The sequence below is a fragment of the Pieris rapae genome, chromosome 10 (genome assembly GCF_905147795.1).
Source record: "Pieris rapae chromosome 10, ilPieRapa1.1, whole genome shotgun sequence".
NCBI lineage: Eukaryota > Metazoa > Arthropoda > Insecta > Lepidoptera > Pieridae > Pieris > Pieris rapae.
The window spans coordinates 2,571,515-2,592,611 of record NC_059518.1 but is presented as its reverse complement, the minus strand read 5'-3'; the positions used below and the strand labels follow the sequence as shown (position 1 = coordinate 2,592,611).

Here is a 21,097-nt window from a genome sequence, read left to right as displayed (position 1 = left end):
AACCTTAGCTTTAGCTTAAGTGCTTATTACACCATGCGATATTCAGACTGTCTTAGTAAAAGGCTTATTACACCACGCGATATTCAGACAGTCTTACTAAGATTCAGCCTAGTGTAATAAGACTTAGCCAGTTAGCCTGTCTAATTAGACCGACCGAATGGGTTCGGCGGTGCTTACTGGCTTATTTGCTGAATATCGTGTAGTGTAATAAGACTTAGCACGCTAAATCATTCAGTCAGCGCGGGGCAGTCGCAGAGCAAAGACGTTTGTACATGTTTGTTTTCTGTGGCCGCGTGCACCATGGCGTGTTAGCAAGAAAAAAAAGTACTTTGGAATGTTTTTTATTTTTTATAGATAAAGTTAGCCAACGCTCGACACACTGATACATTGGTAAAAACAAACATGAATCTTAAATTTAGAAAGAAGGTTCGGACAATCAATCTTATTATAGAATATCTTAGCTGCAAACGATGTGTCAATAAATTTAAATAAATTTTCTGCGATTCTCTAATGACAACATACTAAAGTGTGCCAGCCTGGTTCTGTTCTTGATTTGTACCGAGACATGCCATTTTTATTGCCATATTGAATGTATGGAGTATCTATTAAATTACATATAATAATATAAATTACTAATATAACATTTTAATAGTCATTCAAACTCGGCAGCTCCTACTCTAAGGTAGTTTCTTAAGTCGCACGGCGACATCCGTCACCGACTACGTACGCTTGCAAATGAGTAAAAATGAGTTAGCATGCGGTATTCAGTCTAGTGTAATAGCGAGCTTGCTAATTAGATTTTAAGACAGTCTTACTAAGTCAGTCTGAATATCGCATAGTGTAATAAGCCTCTTAGTAAGACTGTCTGAATATCGCGTGGTGTAATAAGCCTTTTAGTTTTATGTCACAACGAGTTTAGACTAGGAACCGTCATCAAGAAATCATTTGTCAATATTCAGCACAATAGTTGAGTGTTGGCCTTGGCTGTCAACAAAAAGATAACCTAACTCGCCGTGTACAGTGTATTCGTGAAATATCCAGAAATACAAATTAATTATCAAATTTGATAGATACATTATGAAAAATAGTGTATGCCTTTAAACCAACTTTATGCCTTAATTAGCAATGTTCTATGCGCTATATACCAATAACTAAGATATTTAAATAGTGCTTAAAGTTATTCACGATTTTTTACGTTTGTTGCTAAGTTTGTAAGAAAATGGGTATCTTGGAAAAGATATCTGAAATTGAGAAAGAAATAGCTAGAACTCAAAAGAACAAAGGTAATATTGTGTTGATATTTGCTCCTAATAACAAGTATTGCTTATAAACTGTCTTGGTTACAGGTTATATTATACATGTTGTTTTCTAAGAAAATAGTTTTGTTTTGCAAGATAGGATTTGTTGGGTACAAAATGTAGACAATTTTGTAGAGTTAACTAACTTACTAATTGGTTAATGATGGGCTTCTATGGATCACAAACAATGCTAAACATTTCTATATTTTTAGTAAGTTACAGTTTGTCTAGACAAATTAATTTACTAGAAAATGTTTTTACTTAAGTAAAAACATTTTCTAGTAAACTTACTACTTATTTCTTAACTTTATTTTGTCCTACCCTATCCTAAATGTGATAAAATTTCTAAATAATATTTAATGATTTGTAGCTACTGAATATCACTTGGGTTTATTGAAAGCAAAACTAGCAAAGTATAGATCTCAGTTGCTTGAGCCTTCAAAAAAAGGTGGTGACAAGGGAGAAGGGTTTGATGTATTAAAGTCAGGCGATGCTAGAGTAGCCCTGATTGGCTTCCCATCTGTTGGTAAGGTAAGATAATAAAAATTCTAAATCTAGAAGTTAAGTGATAGTAAAGTTATTGCAATTTCTATTAAGGGTTGGTTTTACAATTCAAAACCTTGAATTTGATTATACTGAGTATGTACGAATCTAAGCGTCCAAAAAACGAATTATTATCTAGTTCTGTTAGGTTAGGTATTGAATTGTAAACTTTAACCATTGTTTTAAATATTAATTTAAAGCTTAAGTAGACTCAGGATTACAATATGAAATTTAGTACTAATACTAAATAATAAGGAGGAAATGTTTTTTATGTAAATATCAAATATTGCAGGTCAATAAAAGTCTTTTACTTATTAAGTATTGTAATGTTCTTAAAATAAAATTATTGTCATTTATTTATTACAGATATTCATGCTTATCAAACATATATATAAATACAGAATATTAAACTACATGTTGTTATTCTTGGTTTTAGTCAACTCTACTGTCAACATTAACTCATACACACTCGGAAGCAGCAAGCTATGAATTTACAACCCTTACATGTATTCCTGGGGTCATTGAGTACAGGGGAGCTAACATACAGTTGTTGGATTTGCCTGGTATCATTGAAGGTGCTGCCCAAGGCAAGGGTAGAGGTAGACAGGTATGAATTTTATTGTATTTAAAATATATTATACTAAACACCATTGCTGTTTTTTTAAATAGATAGAAGTGTTCATCAGTTACAATTTCCTCATGTTAATAATTAATATTAAACTACACTTAAAAATTTAACCCTATGTTTGATATTTTTAAGATTCTGAGGCTCATTTAAACTTTTAACTAACCCAGGTGATAGCAGTAGCCCGTACTGCTGATTTGGTGCTTATGATGTTAGATGCCACAAAGCCTTATGTGCATAGACAACTTCTTGAGAAAGAGTTGGAGAGTGTTGGAATTCGGCTGAACAAGAACAAACCAAATATTTATTTCAAGGTAATTTTAATTAAAATAGTAATAATAATTAAATTTAATTCAAAACATAAGAACCAAACGGATAAATTACATTATAAACATATCACTAGTCATATGTACTACAATAAATTGGTAATTATTCAAGGTTTGCTACTTTACCCCTTATACATTCTACTGTTAATAAATATATTATAATATGTTACAGGTAAAGAAAGGTGGAGGTTTATCGTTTAACTCGACCTGCCAATTGACCAAGGTGGATGAAAAGATGGTGCAAATGATTTTACATGAATATAAAATATTTAATGCAGAGGTAAATTTAAAAAAATATTAAAACATATATTCATTAGCATTGTGGTAATTTTACTAAGATGTTTTACCAGTGTATTTCTGTATGTTTGTAACAAAGCTATAGTAAAATGAGATATATAAAGTCCCTGGACACTATGGCAGGGGAGTTGAGTAAAAATTCATTTAAAAAAAAAACAAAACTATAGTAGGAGTAATTTTAAAATTCTTTGACTATTATAATGTAACATTACCTTTGCATATTATAAGCTAAGTAAAGATGTCAAAGCCAGGATGACGTTAATAATAATAAAAAAATTCTATCTAAATATCTATGAAATATAAAAATATGGGTAATAAATTCCAGGTGCTATTCCGAGAAGACTGTACAGCTGATGAACTGATAGATGTCATCCTGGCAAATCGAGTGTATCTGCCCTGCATTTACGTCTACAACAAGATTGATCAGATATCTATTCAAGAGGTTGACAGGATAGCGAGGCAGCCTAACTCTATAGTTGTCAGGTATTGCCAGTAACGGTAAACTTAGTTGCATTTCAGTCTTTTATGAATGCATAAGTTTCAGAATAATTATTTAAATTGTATAAATGAGATTATGTTACCCAGGTAGGGTGTAGGAAGTTAATTAGCAAGATTAATTTTCTAAAAATACCTTCAAAACCGTTTACGTCGACAGGCGAGATATTAGTTTTTTCGACTGTAGCGTATCTACGATACGCACTAAAAATGTACATACTGTTTGGTGTAGTAGTTTCTATATGATTTTGATATATGTGTCAACATAAATACAGGACACTAAGTAAAGAATAAAACAGACGTCACTCAGAACAGACTTTTAAGATGAGTGAGCATGTATTTTTTCCTATGAGCGTTTCTTTAAGAATATAAATTAATTACCGTTGTTTGTGAAGAAATATATACATTTAACAAAGATAAAAATGGGTTGTGATTTATAAAAATATAGAACATTCCCATACGACTATGTATGACACACGACACGAATGTATTTGCGTATTGTTCCCACGAGAATGTAAGTGCATGCTCCTATTTCACAATGCCTCCTGCTGATAACAAATCTATTTTTAATTTATTTTATTTTTCCTTATTACTCAAGATGTCATATGGAACATGTGTAATGGTAGCAGCTCCTTACAAACGTTGTGTAAAAGAAAAAACTTGGCGATTAAAAAGAGTAGCGGAGAGTTTATTGCCAGTTCTTCTCTTCTGTTCTACGCCCTTGATTTGAGAACTGGCAGTAAATGTAAAATTAGAATCATTTAATGTATATTTCTTTTTTTACGTTCATAAGTGTACATTATGTTACATACATGAATACCTTTCTTTTAAATTAATCATACAATCAGTCTTTGCGACTATAAATAGTAACGTTGAGTGCTTCTTAACGTGTTACCTGCCTATTGTTATTTAAAGTCAGTCTTCTGTTGGACCGTTCTGGTCAAAAATGTGTCGCCGCTTTTAAGTCGTCGAGTAGTTACAAATAAGCAATAAATTCGTAATAATATTTCTTGTATTCCAGTTGTAACATGAAGCTGAACTTGGACTTTCTACTGGAGACACTGTGGGAATATCTCGCCCTAATTCGAGTGTACACCAAGAAGCCGGGACAGCCACCAGACTTTGACGATGGCCTTATCTTGAGAAAGGTATACAAATGAGATATAATTAATGGAACCAAAAAAAGAGAGATTTAAGATTAAGTTAAAATTTGTTTTCTCTAAAGTATATCTCTAGTATTAAAGTCTTTAATCGGCTGTGGACGACTTTGAATCGGCATTGGTTATTTCAATATTGCTATGAAATTTGGAATATGTTCCTGATGTATTTTTTTATTTAAAGTTTGATATATTTGACTGACCAGAAATGCTTATAAAAATTTGGGCCTATATATCTGTAAAATCGATTTCTCTTTTATTAAGAATAGTAGGATAAGGATTCAAGCCTTAAGTCACAGAGTAAATGTTTATATGATAACTAAACTTCACTTCTATGTTACTTAGTATTTCCTCCTAAGTTAATTAGGCATCTTGAGAAAATTGATTGGATAGCACTTATTATCACAGCATAGTGGCAGTATAACAAAAGGTGTTATATTTTTTTAAATTCTAGCAAATTAAGTAAAAGTATTTTACAGGGTGTTACAATAGAACATGTGTGCCATTCTATTCATCGGACTCTTGCTGCTCAGCTCAAATACGCTCTAGTTTGGGGCACTAGCACCAAATACTCTCCCCAGCGCGTTGGAATCCACCACACCGTTCAAGACGAGGATGTTGTGCAGCTCATCAAGAAGTAACACCATGTATACTGCCCCTGTAAGTTTGGGTACTTGGGGGTTTCCTTTAAATATTATTTTATGCTAACTATTGCGGAATTTAAATATATTCAGACCGAAAATTCAACATCTTTTTTGTTCTTTAGTTACATAAAAAACCTATGACAACACCTTAATAATTAGTATAGGAGTTAATAAGCTAAGTTTGATTTTGACATTTTATATGATATTTGAGTTTTATAAATTACGTTATTTGTGTTAATTTATTAATACAATACTGGTGCATAATACAAAACAATCAGGGAACTGAAATAAATAGAAGATTATGGCCTTATAATTAACCAAACCATGTATACCAGACAAACCTGTGATTCCAATTGGATATGACATATGGGAGTCATACCTCTGTAACAAAATGAGTGAAATATTTTAAACCTGTTTTCTTAATTTTATTCTGTTAATGTGTGCATAAAACTTACCAATCTATGTGCTGGGACTAATAACACTTCATGCAGTAAACGTTGAAGTGTATATAATTCATTATGGATGTTCCAGAATACATATCAGCCTACTATTCACTTTCAAAAATAACTTATAAATCTATTCAGGCATTTAGCATAAAAGTGCCATTCTGAAATTATCTACAGAAAACAAAACATGGGACAGTTTTAAATTATTTTTAATGATGGCTTTTTATTGAATTAGAATGCATTATCCAAATATACTTAAAAAAATATTATATCCATATATTTTATATTTACATACCATGTACCAACACACATTTAACTCTTTTTCATGTAACCTTTAAATCTCATATATATCTAAACAAACACACTTGTACAAAGCAAACTTTTTCAGATCAGTTCTCTTTAGCAAGCAAGCATGTCTAAAGCAAGATATATACTGTAGATAGCCACTATTTAGTGCATTACTAAGATTTAATAAAGATTATGATACATGACTTGTTAAGTCATCATTTTCAAAAAAATTGTTTAATTACCTTTTTATTTGAACATTTAGTGCTAAGTGTACTGAATCCAATGTCCAGTCCCTCAGTCATTGACAGGAGGAGGATTTTACATTGCATAAATTCATTTTAACATTTGGTGTGGAGTAGAATACACTATTTTTGTAAAATAGCAATAATTAGCCAATCTAAGAACGTTTGAGTTATCAAAATTTATGTGGTTTCCTGTTTAAATAAAGTGATTATTTATTTTATTATTATCATTTCAACTATCAAAGTGGGTGGTACTTTACATAAATAATTGAGAGAAACTTTACAGAAAATTTGTGAAAATGTTGTATAAAAAACAGTGATTTTAATATTTTTATTTAGTTATTATTTCACTTTTTCAATTTAATTGGCTGTTCAGTTCACATTCATTTAATAAAACTATATACATATTTGACATGTAGATACCTTCCAGTTCATTAGAAAGTGTGATGAAAAGCAATAAAATTAAATTTATATCATATGTTAAATGCTGTGCTGCTAACATCAGCCAACATTAAGAGCTTTTGGCGCTAGTGTAGTGTTAATATAAGACAAATGTATCGAAATTAATTGGATAAATGTTCCTTGATTTGCTATAATTGCATAAATGGACTCATCAACTGAACATCCTTCAAGAGACTGCCTTTTAATGTCAGATTAAGCTTTACCAATTATGGAACAAGTAAAGTAATGTTAAATGATAAGGTTCTCTTACATTTAGGATAAACATCAGTGGGGCATAGCCATAGGATACCATAGGATTTGTGATTTTTTATTCATAGAAAAAATATCACTTGTATATATTTGCATTATATAATGTTCTAAAACAAATCTTTTATTTTCTTTACCTTTAGTATAATGTAGTAAAACATTGTTCAGTGAAACTATTAGGGACATATATCCTCACTTGACTTCTCCATGGAAAAACTTAAATAAGACCTTTTATACTATTACAGAATGTTTATTTATCAATAAATTAATATTAACAAATAAAAACAATCACCTGCTTGTGTAGACTTTATACATTGGCATATAATAAATACATAATCCAATAAAGACACATATTAAAAACTTATTCATCTAGCTAAACGCTAAAAATCTGTTTTTCTTAATTTTGAATTATGATATATTATTCTGTGATAACAAATCAGCTTCAGCTGTCGCAAGAGCCCAACGGTGGTCAGTTATTTCTAAAGCTTCCCATTCAGCCTTAAATGCTGCTTTTGGGTCTGGAGGCATAGCCATTGCTGCACCTGACATTTGTTCTTGCATTACCTTAGACTGATCTGCAGCTAAAATAGTTAAAACATTCAAATGTAACAAGAATTGATATAATATACATTAGTTTCAAACCAAATATATCAGACCTAAAATTACTTACCATTATTTTCACCAAGAACCAAAGCGTAGATAGTTCTAAGGCCAAATACATTGAGGAAGTACCATGACGCTGATGATACCCAAGATGCATCTAAGTATGCTAACTCCACACCACGCTGCAGCATGGGTTTAAATCTCAGGGTCAAGGGAAATGGCACCTTAGCTGAAGGATACAAAAAGGTTGGCACAATTTTTTACAACAATTTCATAGCATTTTCTTTCTAGGGTTATCAGAATGATTCACTTCAATTATACATTTGATTATTTTAATTCCATTGTGCTACACCCTACCAGACTACATTAAGGAGACTAAATTAAGACTTACTTGTAAGAAAACCACTGAACATCCAATTAATCCAACCACCAATAACAATCATAGGCAAAACATTTGTGACATTGCCCTTTAACATATCTGTCATCATACCCGGGTCAGTCATAGGATTCTAAAATGAAATAAAACCATTTATTGAATAAAAAGTTGAATATTTAGTTCTACATAATTACTGGTTCAGCCAGTTTTTACCTGAGCATTTGATGGTCGTTTCTGTACTTTAAAATAACCAGTCTCTTCGTTATTAAACCAATGACGCCTCATAGCAAACGACTGACGAGGTAAATACTTCCCATTTTCGCGTAGCAGGCGAGCACGTATCATCACTTGACTGAAATTAATGAAGAAGGTTAGGCTTTTATTTAGATATCTCTACAGCAAAACTTGAATGCAATTTATATTTACCTATCTTGCACCTGAATCAATTCAATTTTCTTCTGGGAAGATAGTATTATCGAAACATAATGCCTTACGATACCAACCAAAAAGGTAATAACTACTATGGGCAAGAACACCCATAATCTTATTTTAGGATCTAATAGAAGTTCCACCATATCTCAGAAATTAATGTTCAGTTGTTTAAAATTAAAAGTTAACCTTGTTTAAATTATGGCTTAACACCTACAAACTTGAAATGAAATAGTCTACTTTACAAGTCTTTAGTCTATCATAAGTCAAAACAATGTTTTGACTTAAGATTAGATCTTAAATCTCTGGAGTCTAGACTGTCACCCGTAGAAAAGGTAATCTATTCTCTAACATACTCTGTAACCGTAGACAAACGATTTGTAGCTTAGCTTATTTATCCCTTTGTTTTCTTTTGATATGTTTTTTTTATTTCTTCTCGGGTATAGTTTTCTTACTTTTACTTAAAACTGGCATAACATTATAAATATTTCTATAAAAAAGTAAAAAATGTATTGAATTTTAAAAACTACAATTATTATAATAAATAATTGTAACTCCCACAAACTCTGTATGTTCAAAGATGTGCGCTAGTGAGGCAACCAGCTCAGTCTGTTTAGTAATTTTATTAACTAAGATTAGATTATGATTTTACTGCTCATAGTAAAAGTATTTTTAAATGAATCTCCCCGAATGGGTCTTGGGAAGACATGTAACCGTTTTAACTATAATAATTATTTTATCTGTATAATGCCTTATTCAAATTGACTTTATATATGCTGTGGGTTTGTTTAGTGTAGTGTTTGCGAAAATATGCAGATTTACGCGTTAATTTGAATTTTGATGATTTGATCCACTACGTCTACGACTGACAACACAACCCACAAGCTACAAAGTATATTGAATTTGTAGCGTATCGTAGATACGCACTAAAATGTAGGATACTATATGGTGTAGTATTTTCCATACGATTTTGATGTATGTGGCAATATAAATACAGGACACTTAGAAAAGAAGAAAACAGACGTCACTCAGAACAGACTTTTAAGATGAGTGAGCATGTATTTTTCCTATGAGCCTTTCTATAAGAATATAAATTAATTACCGTTGTTTGTGAAGAAATATATCAATTTAACAAAGATAAAAATGGGTTGTGATTTATAAAAATATAGAACATCCCATAAATTAAAATTAATTTTTCTGACACCTTCAATGTAATAAATATTTATCGGATAGAATTACAATAATTATTAATATTTGCCTAAAAACTATACTGAAAATGCCGCGTAAGAAAGCAGTATTGACCTGCGCTTCTGAAGAAATTAACAAAAAGATTGAACTTATGAAAGGAGCAAATCTGCCCAAAGAGACAATAACTTCTGACCTAAATGAATATAAGTTTGAAAAGAAACCTCATATTAAAATCGAATTTGAAGAAAATTCTCCAAAGAAACAGGTAACAAGTATGGATGTAGCACTTAAGTATTGTTTAACATTTTAAATATGTACTTTGTTTTATTATTTATACTGTAGGTTCCTGAGGGCTTATGGGAGCCTTCTAATTGGCAAGAGTTTCTTTTGAATTTGAGAAACATGAGAGCTAATCATGATGCACCAGTTGATACAATGGGTTGCCATATGTGTATGGACGAAAATGCTTCACCGAAGGTAAAAACTCATCTAAGATACATGAATTAAGCCATGTATAAGTTTAAAATACAATAATGACTGAGAAATACTGGCAATAATTTTACATAAAAATATATTTATTTACATGTAATTATATCAAAGTCAGTACACGGGATTAAAATTAAAAAAATAAATTAAACCTTTAATATGTTTTTTTTAAATAAAAATTTGTGCTGATCTGATTTGAAATTTTAAGTAAAATTATTACAACCAAAACTGGTATATTATACAAGTGTGTGAATTTGACTGTCCAATTATTGTAATCTTGCTGTAATTGTAGGAAATAAGATACCAGTCATTAATATCTTTAATGCTTTCGAGTCAAACTAAAGACCAAGTAACATTTGCGGCTATGGAGCGTCTAAAGCAGAGAGGCCTGACTGTAGACAATATCTTAGCAATGAGCGATGAAGAATTAGGAACACTTATTTATCCTGTTGGGTTTTGGAAGGTAATAATTTTTACAAATGCTTCTTTATTTTTAAGACAACATTGTATGTTGCTTATTATTATTTTTTTAACAGACAAAAGTAAAGTACATAAAGAAGACAACACAAACTTTGAAAGAGCAGTACAACAGTGACATTCCTGATTCAGCAGAAAAATTATGTAAGCTCAATGGAGTAGGACCTAAAATGGCTCACATTTGTATGAAGGTTGCTTGGAATAAAGTCACAGGAATTGGTAAAAACTTGTTTTGATTATAATAATTTTTTTTAACATTCTAATAAAATTTTAGAATTTGGGGCCTGATTCAGATGACTTTCTTTCTACTTTTAGCCATGGGTGTTAAGGATGTGTGGCATAGACTAGGTACTTGTTTGTATAGTCACAAGTATTTAACTAGATTTCTATAAAATAATTACTATATTTTAAATGCATTTGTATAATACCAACTTTTTTCTTATTACATTTTCATTTAATTTTAGCCCAACATTTTCTAAAGTAGTAAAGTGATATATCTCCTAAACAATAATATAATGTTTTGACTGCAGAGCTGATGACATGTGAAACACATTTTAGCTTTTTATGTAACTCCTTGAGCTTAGTTAGCTGTATATCTCTGGCACATGGCCAATCTGCAGACAAAATAGAGAAATTAAATAAATTAACCTATGTGGTTGTGTTCGTTTACAGGTGTAGATACACATGTGCATAGAATAAGTAATAGAATAGGATGGGTCAAGAACCCAACAGCTACACCTGAGGACACAAGAAAAGCTCTACAATCCTGGTTACCATTTGAACTGTGGAGTGAAGTAAATCATTTAATGGTGGGTTTTGGACAGACAATATGTTTACCCATTGGGCCAAACTGTGATGAATGTTTAAATAAAGACATTTGTCCATCAAGACTTATCAAAAAGTCTCCTAAAAAGACTCCAACAAAAAAAATTGGAGAGAAAGACGAGGAGAAACCACTGTCTACAGAAAAGACTCCAAAAAAATCTCCTCAAATACTTCCTAAACTAAAAATAGAAAAGTCTCCAATAAATTTAAAAAGACCTAAATCACCAACATTACAGACAACCAAAGAATGTATAATTTCACCAACAAAAAGAAAAGCTGTAAAAAATCTCAAAGAAGATTTAGAATCGACAAGCAAGGACACAGTGAAACAAAAGAATGTTAAAGATAACCAAAATAAACAAGAGTCCAAAATAAAGGCCAGAAAATCACCTAGACTAAAAACTACTGGAATTCAGCATACAGCTTAATGTTTAATTAAAAAAGGTAACCATATAAGAGATATTCATTTTATTTAATAAAGGTTATTAATTATGATCAAACGTTAGTTTTGTTGAAAGTATAGATGAAGGAAAACAGGATGGTTTAACAACATTTTAAATTATATCTCAGCTGGCAAAATACCAAATCTTTTTTATACAAGAACTGTTGACGCATTCTTAACATTAACCTTATTGTAAAATGATCTGAAATCCTGTTACTTAAATGTAATAATTATTACAATCTGTATGATACATCGAGATTAGATATAATCATGAATATTATGGTAACACAATACCTCTATAAATAAATTTAATGCTTTTTCCTATGATTTTTCTTTTTTGATTTATCCTTTCTTTGTTCATTCTTTACTTTTTTCTTTTGACTTTTCTTATTTTGTACCCTGTCTAGTTTATTTTTCATTTGAAAAACTTTGCTCTTTTGTAATTTTTTAGTAGCTTGTTTTTTTAGTAATTGTTTAACTTCTTTCTTTGTTTTTAATTCTTTCTCATCTTCTGATTCAACAGATTCATTTTCAACGTCTGACCCCATGCCTGGAACTTTATTAAGACTATTGTTTTCCTTTTTAACATTAGCATCTTTCTCTTTTTTAACTCTTGGCCTATTTTCACCAATTACAATATCTTTCTTTTGTAGTGTATCTGATGAAAGTTCTACAATTTTAACATTAACATCTTCATCTTCATACTCTTCTTGAAGTATTTGCTCTAAGTCAGGAATTGGACGTGAAGATACAACAAGCTTTTTATATGATTCTTTATTCTAAAAAATACCATAAATAATTAATCTAAAACCAATCATAAAACTATTCCACTACTTACAAATGTACATACCTCCTGTTTAATTCTTTTTATTTCTTCCTTTAGTAAACGCTGTATTTCTTCTTGAGCTTTCTTTTTCCGCTCTAATTTTCTTTTACGAAAACCACACAAAAAGTCCCTGAAACAACAAGATTAACAATAAGTGAAGTTTGGTAAATTATAAAAAATGCATTCTGAATACATTACATATATGAATTAGAATATTACTTTCTTTTACCCTCATCGAAGACAACACTAATTTTCTTTTTTTTTTCAGAAGTCTTATTTCGGTTTTTACCCATTTTTTTACAAATTAAAACCTATTTCAACAAATAATGTCTCATTAGAAGGTAAAACCATTTAGCGATATACAAATTACAAAACTTACAAGTACAACACATGTATTTTTAAATTGTCAGAAATCTAACCTAAATACGTCATTTGTCATATGTCAATATCAGCTGATATCATAGTGATGTCAAAGGAAAAACCGAATCGGAATTAAGAATGTAAATAGAAAAAACAAAACCACTTTTGTATAATTATACGAGATAAGACTTGAGTATGAAATATGAATCTGAAAATTCTAATACGGATAATTTACTCAAACTCTAAATTTTTGCTTAATTTTTTATAATATGTAAAATGAAAATAAGTATTAGCCTAAACGATTGTAGAATATTTTCCGTCTGGATACTTCAAAAAATCTAGGTGACATATTATTATACATGTTATACATTAGTTATACATGTTATTAAACATTTAAGAGCTATATATATAGCTGGTATCAATGTTAGGTTTCCAAGTAATAATGTCAATGAGCCCATTACAACAAAAACAACATGAGTTTGATTCTTAATCATTAAATTAATATGCGCAGATTTTTTTTATATATATAACTTATGTCTTAGTGTCTTCGTTAAATCAACAAAGAAATTACAATTGTAAAAAATAACTTTCTAAATAAAACAATACCGTAGGCACAAGTAATGCAATATAATAATACTACACTGGTCTGCTTTCAGAAATGCATTCTGTCATTGGTGGAGCTAATAAGTAGTGAAAATATATTTAATTATTCTGCGTGTTGCTATTTGATAATATGTACAACTTATAAGTAAAATATTATTTGACCTTCAATACCTATAACTTTCGTTAAGTAACGTAGTATTGACGTATCTGGTGAACTTTTAAAATATATCTATATTCCTGTGACGTTAAGAAATACCGATTTTTGGCACTCTACCAATATTTGTTTGGAACTCTGTCATTTGATTGGTAGAAACATCTGATAATTATTTTTATTTCACCGATTCTGCGCCAATCAGCGCCCAAGTGCACAATAAAGTCGGACTCATCAGCATCATGGCTGTCAGTATATATTTGAAACTTGAACGATGCGCTTCCTTTCGTCACGTTGGTTTTTTTTATTTGTGTATTTTGACGAAAATGATTTTGCGTGCGATTTTAAGTGTTTTAAATTATGGAATGGATTGGATGCAGTGACGTGATATCGTGATATTTGGAAAAGGTAGCTACTGTTAAGTACAACCGTATAAAGAAAGTACTTAAATGATATTGATTTTACATTATAAAATTGTCTCGAATTTTTTTTGCACCTTTTCGTCCGCGTTGATAAACAATTACAAGGTCGTACGAAAGGGTAGATATATGTACTGAAATGAAATATAAGGAATCGTATAATAAGTGAATGCCGTGTTAATGCTAAGTGACCAGCCATATGTTAACATGCGCGGAAGGCTCGTATCACGTTACCGTTACAGTTTTATTGCGTTTTTCTGTTCTAAATCTAGAACATTAAAAACATATTTTGATTTTAGTATCCTAAACAACGGTATTTCGTTGTGATATTGATGAATAAATAGACGTGCTGCGTGATATATATACACGGATATCGATTTACGATACAAATCGTAATTATTAATCAATTCGAATTAATATCATATAAATACGTAGTATAAAGAAATAACTACATATTTATAGAACATTATTGTTAATTTAGTATTTTAGGTACATATTAACAATATTATAAATCGTAAGATTATACATATGATTTTGTTAACTACATTCTATTATTACCAAAGAGCTTTTTGTGCAAGCTTTGATTACATTCATATAGTTTAAGCAGGTTAACTTTATTGTCCCATGTTCGATAAATAGACTAAAATACATGCTCATGTGAATTGAAAACAGTTATAAATATATATTATATTTAAAAAAAAAACTCATTAAAATATATTCCAATGCTCAAATGTGTTCAGATTGTGCCTAGTATTAGCAATTTTTGATACAATACTATTACAAATAAAAATATATATGGAATAAGTAGTAGGTACTTATATCTTTTATTATAGCAAAAATACCCATTAGAGTTATCTACTGAATCTAATAGCTAGCCTATTAGGATAATTATGGTAATAAAAGGGGTCAACAGGATCAAATGTGATGATGCTTACTGAATCATAAAAGAGTTTTATTATTTAGCATTCATGATACAGGTTTATATTTAACTAGCCGTGGAACTGATGTTCATGTGTGTTTTAATATTTTGGAAATACGAATATTAGAGATTGACCTTGTTCGGAACTACTAGACAAGTAGTATATATATAAGATTTTTGACAACAGAACTTAACATTTGAACCTGTTAATTTCTAATAACATTGTTGTTTATTAGAAATTATTATCTTATCTCTGAACAAAAACTTTGCTAAAATTGTGAAAGAAAGGTAAATATTTAATGAATGTTTGAATGCTTAAGGTGTAAAAAAAATTGGACATTTAAAATCATACATTTATTTAATTGCATGAATGTTGTGCAATGAAAATGCAGAAAATGGCATCCCACAAAAAGAATTAAAGGTAATTAAAGTAAAGTTTTAGTATCCTTAGGCTAATATAATATAATCCTTGATTCAAATAAAGAAGGGTTGTACACATTTTTTAATAAATCATGAATAAGACAAAACATAGCATCTTCAAAGCACTTATAAAACAAGTTATTTAGATGAAAGTTGTTAAACAAACACATACAATACACGAGATGAGAATAGCATTGATAAAAAGAAAGTGTGTCAATCGTTTTAGCAGATTACACGACTTCTGTTCTCTGTGTAAAATACTGTAAACATAATTGAAAAGAGAATATGTATGTCTAAGTTGATGGACTATAGTCCCCTTTGCTCTAAAATTGAAAGGCTTTGACTTAAAGTCTTTCGAGAAAAGAGCGTACAGCGTTTCAATGGCCGATAACAAACTCGCAAGCCTTCCCTAGTATGTGTCCATAGGCGGTTGCTTACTGCTACTCGCTTACGCATCTATAGAAGATAATAAATGTAATTTTTGGACAGCTTCGAGCTGCTGCTTAAAGCTGACAAGTTGTCAGCTTAATGTCCGGTGTTATTATTAATCTATGATTTCGTGTAATCAGTATGATAATTGATACTTTTATATTTTAAATAAAGTCGTTATAAATTCTGAATTATAAGGTATATCGAAATAATAACTAACATAGAAAGAGAAAAACATATTTAGAATCGAACCTGTCGAAACTACATGAACTAATATTTTGATGATACTAATAAGTAATCCTTCTGCAATAAAATGTTTAATAATGTAATTGTTATCGTTATTGAAATAAATTATTTTTCTAGGAACATCTATACAGCAACACGTGAACAGGCGAAAATGACATCAAGGTATGTATCTGATTATTAGGGTTCAGTATAGACCTTCGAACTGTCCCTACTATACATACGTTTTATTTTAAAATGATGTATGATAAAATCCAATACATTTTTGATGTACGGAAAACATATTAAGTAAGCGGCACTCTGAATTATCTTGATAAATTCGCAATGTTCAGAAACAGACTACCTATCCGTATATAATTTCGTACATACAGTCAAAATCTGTTACAGCGACCTCGAAGGGACTATAAATATTTGGTCGTATCGGCTGATGACGTTGTTATTAAGTACTTAATACATAGAATTCGGCCGAGACCTGTGATTTTGGTTAATATAACCGGTATGCTGATCTAAACGATATCGTCTTGAAACGGTTTTGACAGTATCAGCAAGTCTACGTAACTTGCTATTTAATTTATTGCGATTTCAATGACTAACTAAGAAGACATTGATATTCTCTATCTTAAACAAAAAACTAGCTTATGACGGAACTAATTTGTGATGAAGTATCAATGGTCGTAGCGCTGAGGTGGCATAACTTGTAAATTTATTGAAATAGAGATTTATTTGCCGTAACATAGTAAGCTTGTTGGTTACAGCTAAACTAAAAAGGTACAATTAAAAAATGTCATATTTTTCCTTATACCTTATACACAGGAGGTTATAGGCTATAAATGTGAAATTATCTCAGTAACTAGTTGTTTTTACGATACATATCTGATTTCGTATCGTAGGTAAATTTTATGTTACATACATGTTGTATTTACAACATTCGTGTACATACATGTTTGTATTTTATGATATAATTAAGCTAAAATGTCCTTATGCTTAACTTAAATTATATTTACCACTTACTTTAACTTTAAATTATATATATAGGTTATTTGATTTTAAATGGGCAATAATAACTAATCGATAAATGAAATGCGTACGCTTTGGATAACGAGTTTGAAAGTGGTTCAACTATTTTTGTGAGTGGTCGTAGACGTGTGGCGCCTTATTATTTTTGAAGGTCAAACATTGAAATGATATTGAAAACTGCGTTAATTGACAATTTTAAAGTAAATCAGGGAACAGCAGTGTTGGCCTAGTGGCTTCAGCGTGCGACTCTCATATCTGAGGTATGGACTTTCTTTCTATGTGCGCGTTTGCTCGAATGGTGAAGGAAAACATCGCGAGGAAACCGACATATCTTAGACCCAAAAAGTCGACGACGTGTGTCAGGCACTGGGGGCGGATCACCTACTTGCCTATTAGATTTAAAATGATAATGAAACAGATTCAAAAATCTGAGGCCAAGACCTATAGAGGCTGTAGCGCCACTGATTTATTTATGTTCATGTTCAGGGAACATGTTTCTGATAATTTTGTTTTGTATAGAATAGGGCGAAAACTGGCAGGAGGTTCATCTGATGTTAAGTGATATCGCCACCCATGGTCACGCTCAATGCCAGAATGCTCGATTGCGTTGCCGGCCGTTTAAAATTTGATAAGCTCTCTTTATGGAAGGACCCTAAGTCGAATTAGTTCGGACTTCTAAACAGATTAATAGTAATATTAGATTAAATGACATATATTTAATTAATTTAATTATCATGTTTTATCTATAAATTTACATTTTATTTTTTATATATTAGTTGTCTTTATTGATATTAAGATATCATTGAGTTTTTTTAACACTATTTTTCCTTATGTATTGTAAATTTGGTTTCACACTCTTTTATCACTTCTTCACATTTCTTTTTTTAAGTTTATTGTTATCGATGATAATGTCATGTTATCAACCATATTAAGTTTTCGTAAATAAGTATGAAAATAGTGACGTCAGGATAGTCATAAAACCAGAAGCCTGGCACAAAAACACTACGCCACACGAATTTGTATGGACGTGATGTGTCATGTAAGCTATTTATAATTCTTATATTATTCGTTTGGTCTTGGTCGCCTGTCGCAAAGCATTTTTAATTCAGGCAACAGTTCTTTATTATTTACAGAGTTTTTTCTACAAATAACCCTAAGAGATGGATCGTATATAGTAAATCTCTTTTGTTTTTTGATGTGAAACATCTATAGCCGCACGTAAAACCGATTTCCGGCGTGGCGACGCATGCCGTGGCGACGCGTCGCCACGCCAGAAATCGGTGATATTAATTCTAAATGCAGTAGTAAATTTCATATTAAAAATAATGTTTATTCAACAAATAGCCATCGTTATCTGGAATAAAAATCGTAATATTTTATTTTATCATTATGACATATTACCTGGTTCCTATCACACTCTGTTCTTTTCTGCATATTACTTTTACAAAATAATGTCGCGTCTAACGCCTGGTAGATGTGAAACATCGTTCACATCTACCAGGCGTCCCGTGACGGCTCACATTTTTTTTTTATGTAGGTACATGTCGCCATTAGCCGTCCCAATTTTAGTCTACTATGTTCACTCGCAACGATGGCGGAACGTCGTGAAGCGCATTTGCCCCTTCTATTACTACATAGCGACTGCTCTGTCAAGAGTGTACCGGATAAGAAATGAAAAAAAATTTAAAAGAAATGTTCACTCTAGCATGTTTTTTTAATTGCCTTTTTGAATTTATCAAACGCGCCATGTTGCAAATATTAGACGGTAACTGTAATACACTCTCATACCTAATAAGGTGAGGGTGTGCAATTATTTAATCAGTCCTCCAAATAGTTTGTACGCGGCTTCGGCAAGATGATCAAACTCGCTCGATGAATATTGCATCTATAGTACGGACGCGGAGCACGAAGAATTTATAGTTGTGTATTTGATTTTTTAAAATAATAAGCTACTATGGAGAGAGTTACTTAATTTTTTTTATTAAGATTCTGTAAACATATAGTAGTTTAATCGTCATAATTTTGGTTTCTTGGTAGATTTTTTTACTTTTGTTTTTATGTCAATTAGGCGTGGATTAGTCCGCTTTATAATAGCCAAATTTATATAAATTTAATTCATAACATCCAAACAATTCTCTATACCTACCGTCTGATAATGACGATCTTCCTACTTCCTTGTAGCTTATGATATGTAAAGAAATTCCTTATAAGTATATTTTATTTTTTACCCCAATATTAAATGTCTAATTATATAAGGACTAATTGTAGAGTCTAACTCACACATACATATTTCAACTGTAGGTTGGACCGTCTCTTCGTGTTGCTGGAAGCTGGCACCGGTCCAGCAACTCGGCGCGCTGCAGCTAGGCAACTGGGTGAGGTGCAGAAGGCACACCCGGAAGAACTCCATCGGCTGCTGGCAAGGCTTATGAAGCACTTTCGTTCGCCAGCATGGGAGACTAGGATTGCTGCTACGCAGGTTTGAGAACCTTTTTCCAGAACGTCTGTATTACAGTTTTACGGTTTAAATCAGAAGAAGTGTACAATTGTTCAGCGAGGAGCGCAAATGTGCTGTATCGGTACGGGGTTATCGTACATAACCTACTTTATAATTAATTGTAAACATTGCGACATAAATAAAAATTATAATAGGCTGACCTGGGTTAATATTCTGAATTTATTATACAACTGTTTTGTAGGTATTGTATTGAATACTATTATTAACTAGCTTCAAGGTTGTTTATACAATTTATTATATAACTGATGCGTTTGTGTTTTTAATAACTCCAGTAGTTTTTGAGTTCATTCTTATTAAAGACGTTGGTATAATACATGTTACGATTTATTTTTTGTATTAATTTTAGGATACATAATGCAGTAATGCTCTTGTGTAAGAGAAAAAATATTTTCCATATTTATATTTATTAGCCATTTGAAGTAGGCTTGAAATTGGATTCGTTTACACATGTTTTATTCAAACCAGTTTAGTGTAATTTTGTGTATAACTTCATTTTAGTCATAGTATATTTTCTGTCCGCGAGGTAAGGATAGAAGTCCTGTGGTAACAGGTCTTGGTCACTGACCTATAATAGGCACCAGTCTGACAAAGATGGTACCAGCAGTATGTCAGCTATGAATATTGTAAAGCGGCAAAATTTTTTTGACAGCGCGAACTATGATTCCCTTATGTCAAAATCCTATACTAAATAAATACACGTGGAAGTCAGACTTTGAGCTAAGATTATTTCTGTATATGACCCTAAGTTGTTGCATGCCTTATGACCGTGAAAGCTGTTATATACTATGTTCAATGTCAATTAGCCAAAGGTGTCCGCCGCACCTAAATGCAGTGAACGTAATTAGGAATTAACCTACTTGCCACGCCCTGAACAACTTGTTATGTATTGTGTAACTCAAAGGAAATATGCTTTGTTAATTGTCAATTTTAAATGAGTATTTTTCCTATAAAATAAACAATATAAAATAATCATTTTACAGTCTGAAAACGAATTGGTTGTGAATGATTCAGAATCATTTTTTTGATTTTTAGTCTTTAGTTAAAGAAATTATATAATACTTGTGTCATAAAATGACAGATTGAACCTATAGTCTTTACTTATTATATATAAGTAATGATTGTATATAATATTTCACTCGACCTTGTTTTTAAGGAAGTTTTTGCCTCGCACCTCCACTATGTGGAACCAGCAAAACACTGACGTATTTCCAAATTCATTTGACGTAGGGTCGTTTCTGACTGTTTCAATTGCAAGCCTTTTCAAGCATTGAGGGACATGAGCCCCATGCAGACATGG

At 31.1% G+C, this 21,097-nt stretch overlaps 5 protein-coding genes across 6 annotated transcripts in view; 3 read left to right on the top strand and 2 right to left on the bottom strand.

The window, feature by feature from the left end:
• Positions 1-962: 962 nt before the first annotated feature.
• Positions 963-6,582, top strand: LOC111000110 (developmentally-regulated GTP-binding protein 2). The gene is made up of 8 exons (XM_022269460.2): positions 963-1,283; positions 1,669-1,829; positions 2,278-2,448; positions 2,637-2,780; positions 2,965-3,072; positions 3,415-3,572; positions 4,606-4,732; positions 5,221-6,582. The coding sequence occupies exons 1-8, from the start codon at positions 1,220-1,222 to the stop codon at positions 5,380-5,382; spliced, it is 1,095 nt and encodes a 364-aa protein (XP_022125152.1). The 5' UTR covers positions 963-1,219; the 3' UTR covers positions 5,383-6,582.
• Positions 6,583-7,340: 758 nt separating this feature from the next.
• LOC111000111 (ER membrane protein complex subunit 3) lies at positions 7,341-8,727 on the bottom strand. Its single transcript, XM_022269461.2, has 5 exons — positions 8,475-8,727; positions 8,262-8,400; positions 8,064-8,181; positions 7,740-7,901; positions 7,341-7,650 (listed from the first exon to the last, which is right to left on the bottom strand). The coding sequence occupies exons 1-5, from the start codon at positions 8,621-8,623 to the stop codon at positions 7,478-7,480; spliced, it is 741 nt and encodes a 246-aa protein (XP_022125153.1). The 5' UTR covers positions 8,624-8,727; the 3' UTR covers positions 7,341-7,477.
• Positions 8,728-9,052: 325 nt separating this feature from the next.
• LOC111000145 (endonuclease III-like protein 1) lies at positions 9,053-12,222 on the top strand. Its single transcript, XM_045629683.1, has 6 exons — positions 9,053-9,378; positions 9,659-9,930; positions 10,008-10,142; positions 10,444-10,614; positions 10,688-10,847; positions 11,301-12,222. The coding sequence occupies exons 2-6, from the start codon at positions 9,754-9,756 to the stop codon at positions 11,879-11,881; spliced, it is 1,224 nt and encodes a 407-aa protein (XP_045485639.1). The 5' UTR covers positions 9,053-9,378; positions 9,659-9,753; the 3' UTR covers positions 11,882-12,222.
• On the bottom strand, positions 11,909-13,126 carry LOC111000146 (nucleolar protein 12). The gene is made up of 3 exons (XM_022269502.2): positions 12,941-13,126; positions 12,746-12,851; positions 11,909-12,674 (listed from the first exon to the last, which is right to left on the bottom strand). Exons 1-3 carry the CDS (start codon positions 13,012-13,014, stop codon positions 12,204-12,206), a joined length of 651 nt encoding a protein of 216 aa, XP_022125194.2. The 5' UTR covers positions 13,015-13,126; the 3' UTR covers positions 11,909-12,203.
• A 943-nt stretch (positions 13,127-14,069) lies between these two features.
• LOC111000106 (TATA-binding protein-associated factor 172) overlaps positions 14,070-21,097 on the top strand; it is a 33,877-nt gene continuing 26,849 nt past the window's right edge. The window contains exons 1-4 of one of the 2 annotated variants that reach the window (XM_045629684.1): positions 14,070-14,243; positions 15,566-15,594; positions 16,386-16,430; positions 19,584-19,761. In XM_045629684.1, coding sequence (XP_045485640.1) covers positions 16,420-16,430; positions 19,584-19,761 — 189 coding nt within the window. In that variant the 5' untranslated portion in view covers positions 14,070-14,243; positions 15,566-15,594; positions 16,386-16,419. The remainder of the gene's footprint in view (positions 14,244-15,565; positions 15,595-16,385; positions 16,431-19,583; positions 19,762-21,097) is intronic. The other variant, XM_022269451.2, reaches the window with a different exon arrangement.

Coding starts and splice junctions, on each gene's coding strand:
- LOC111000110 (XM_022269460.2), top strand. CDS start 1,220: ATGGGTATCTTGGAAAAGATATCTGAAATTGAGAAAGAAATAGCTAGA. Junction 1,830..2,277: donor GCTTCCCATCTGTTGGTAAG/GTAAGATAATAA, acceptor TCTTGGTTTTAG/TCAACTCTACTGTCAACATT. Junction 2,449..2,636: donor GCAAGGGTAGAGGTAGACAG/GTATGAATTTTA, acceptor TAACTAACCCAG/GTGATAGCAGTAGCCCGTAC.
- LOC111000111 (XM_022269461.2), bottom strand. CDS start 8,623: ATGGTGGAACTTCTATTAGATCCTAAAATAAGATTATGGGTGTTCTTG. Junction 8,401..8,474: donor TTGATTCAGGTGCAAGATAG/GTAAATATAAAT, acceptor CATTAATTTCAG/TCAAGTGATGATACGTGCTC. Junction 7,651..7,739: donor GGTTCTTGGTGAAAATAATG/GTAAGTAATTTT, acceptor TAACTATTTTAG/CTGCAGATCAGTCTAAGGTA.
- LOC111000145 (XM_045629683.1), top strand. CDS start 9,754: ATGCCGCGTAAGAAAGCAGTATTGACCTGCGCTTCTGAAGAAATTAAC. Junction 9,931..10,007: donor AAAATTCTCCAAAGAAACAG/GTAACAAGTATG, acceptor TTTATACTGTAG/GTTCCTGAGGGCTTATGGGA. Junction 10,615..10,687: donor ATCCTGTTGGGTTTTGGAAG/GTAATAATTTTT, acceptor TTTTTTTAACAG/ACAAAAGTAAAGTACATAAA.
- LOC111000146 (XM_022269502.2), bottom strand. CDS start 13,014: ATGGGTAAAAACCGAAATAAGACTTCTGAAAAAAAAAAGAAAATTAGT. Junction 12,852..12,940: donor TTCGATGAGGGTAAAAGAAA/GTAATATTCTAA, acceptor TTGTTGTTTCAG/GGACTTTTTGTGTGGTTTTC. Junction 12,675..12,745: donor TAAAAAGAATTAAACAGGAG/GTATGTACATTT, acceptor GGTATTTTTTAG/AATAAAGAATCATATAAAAA.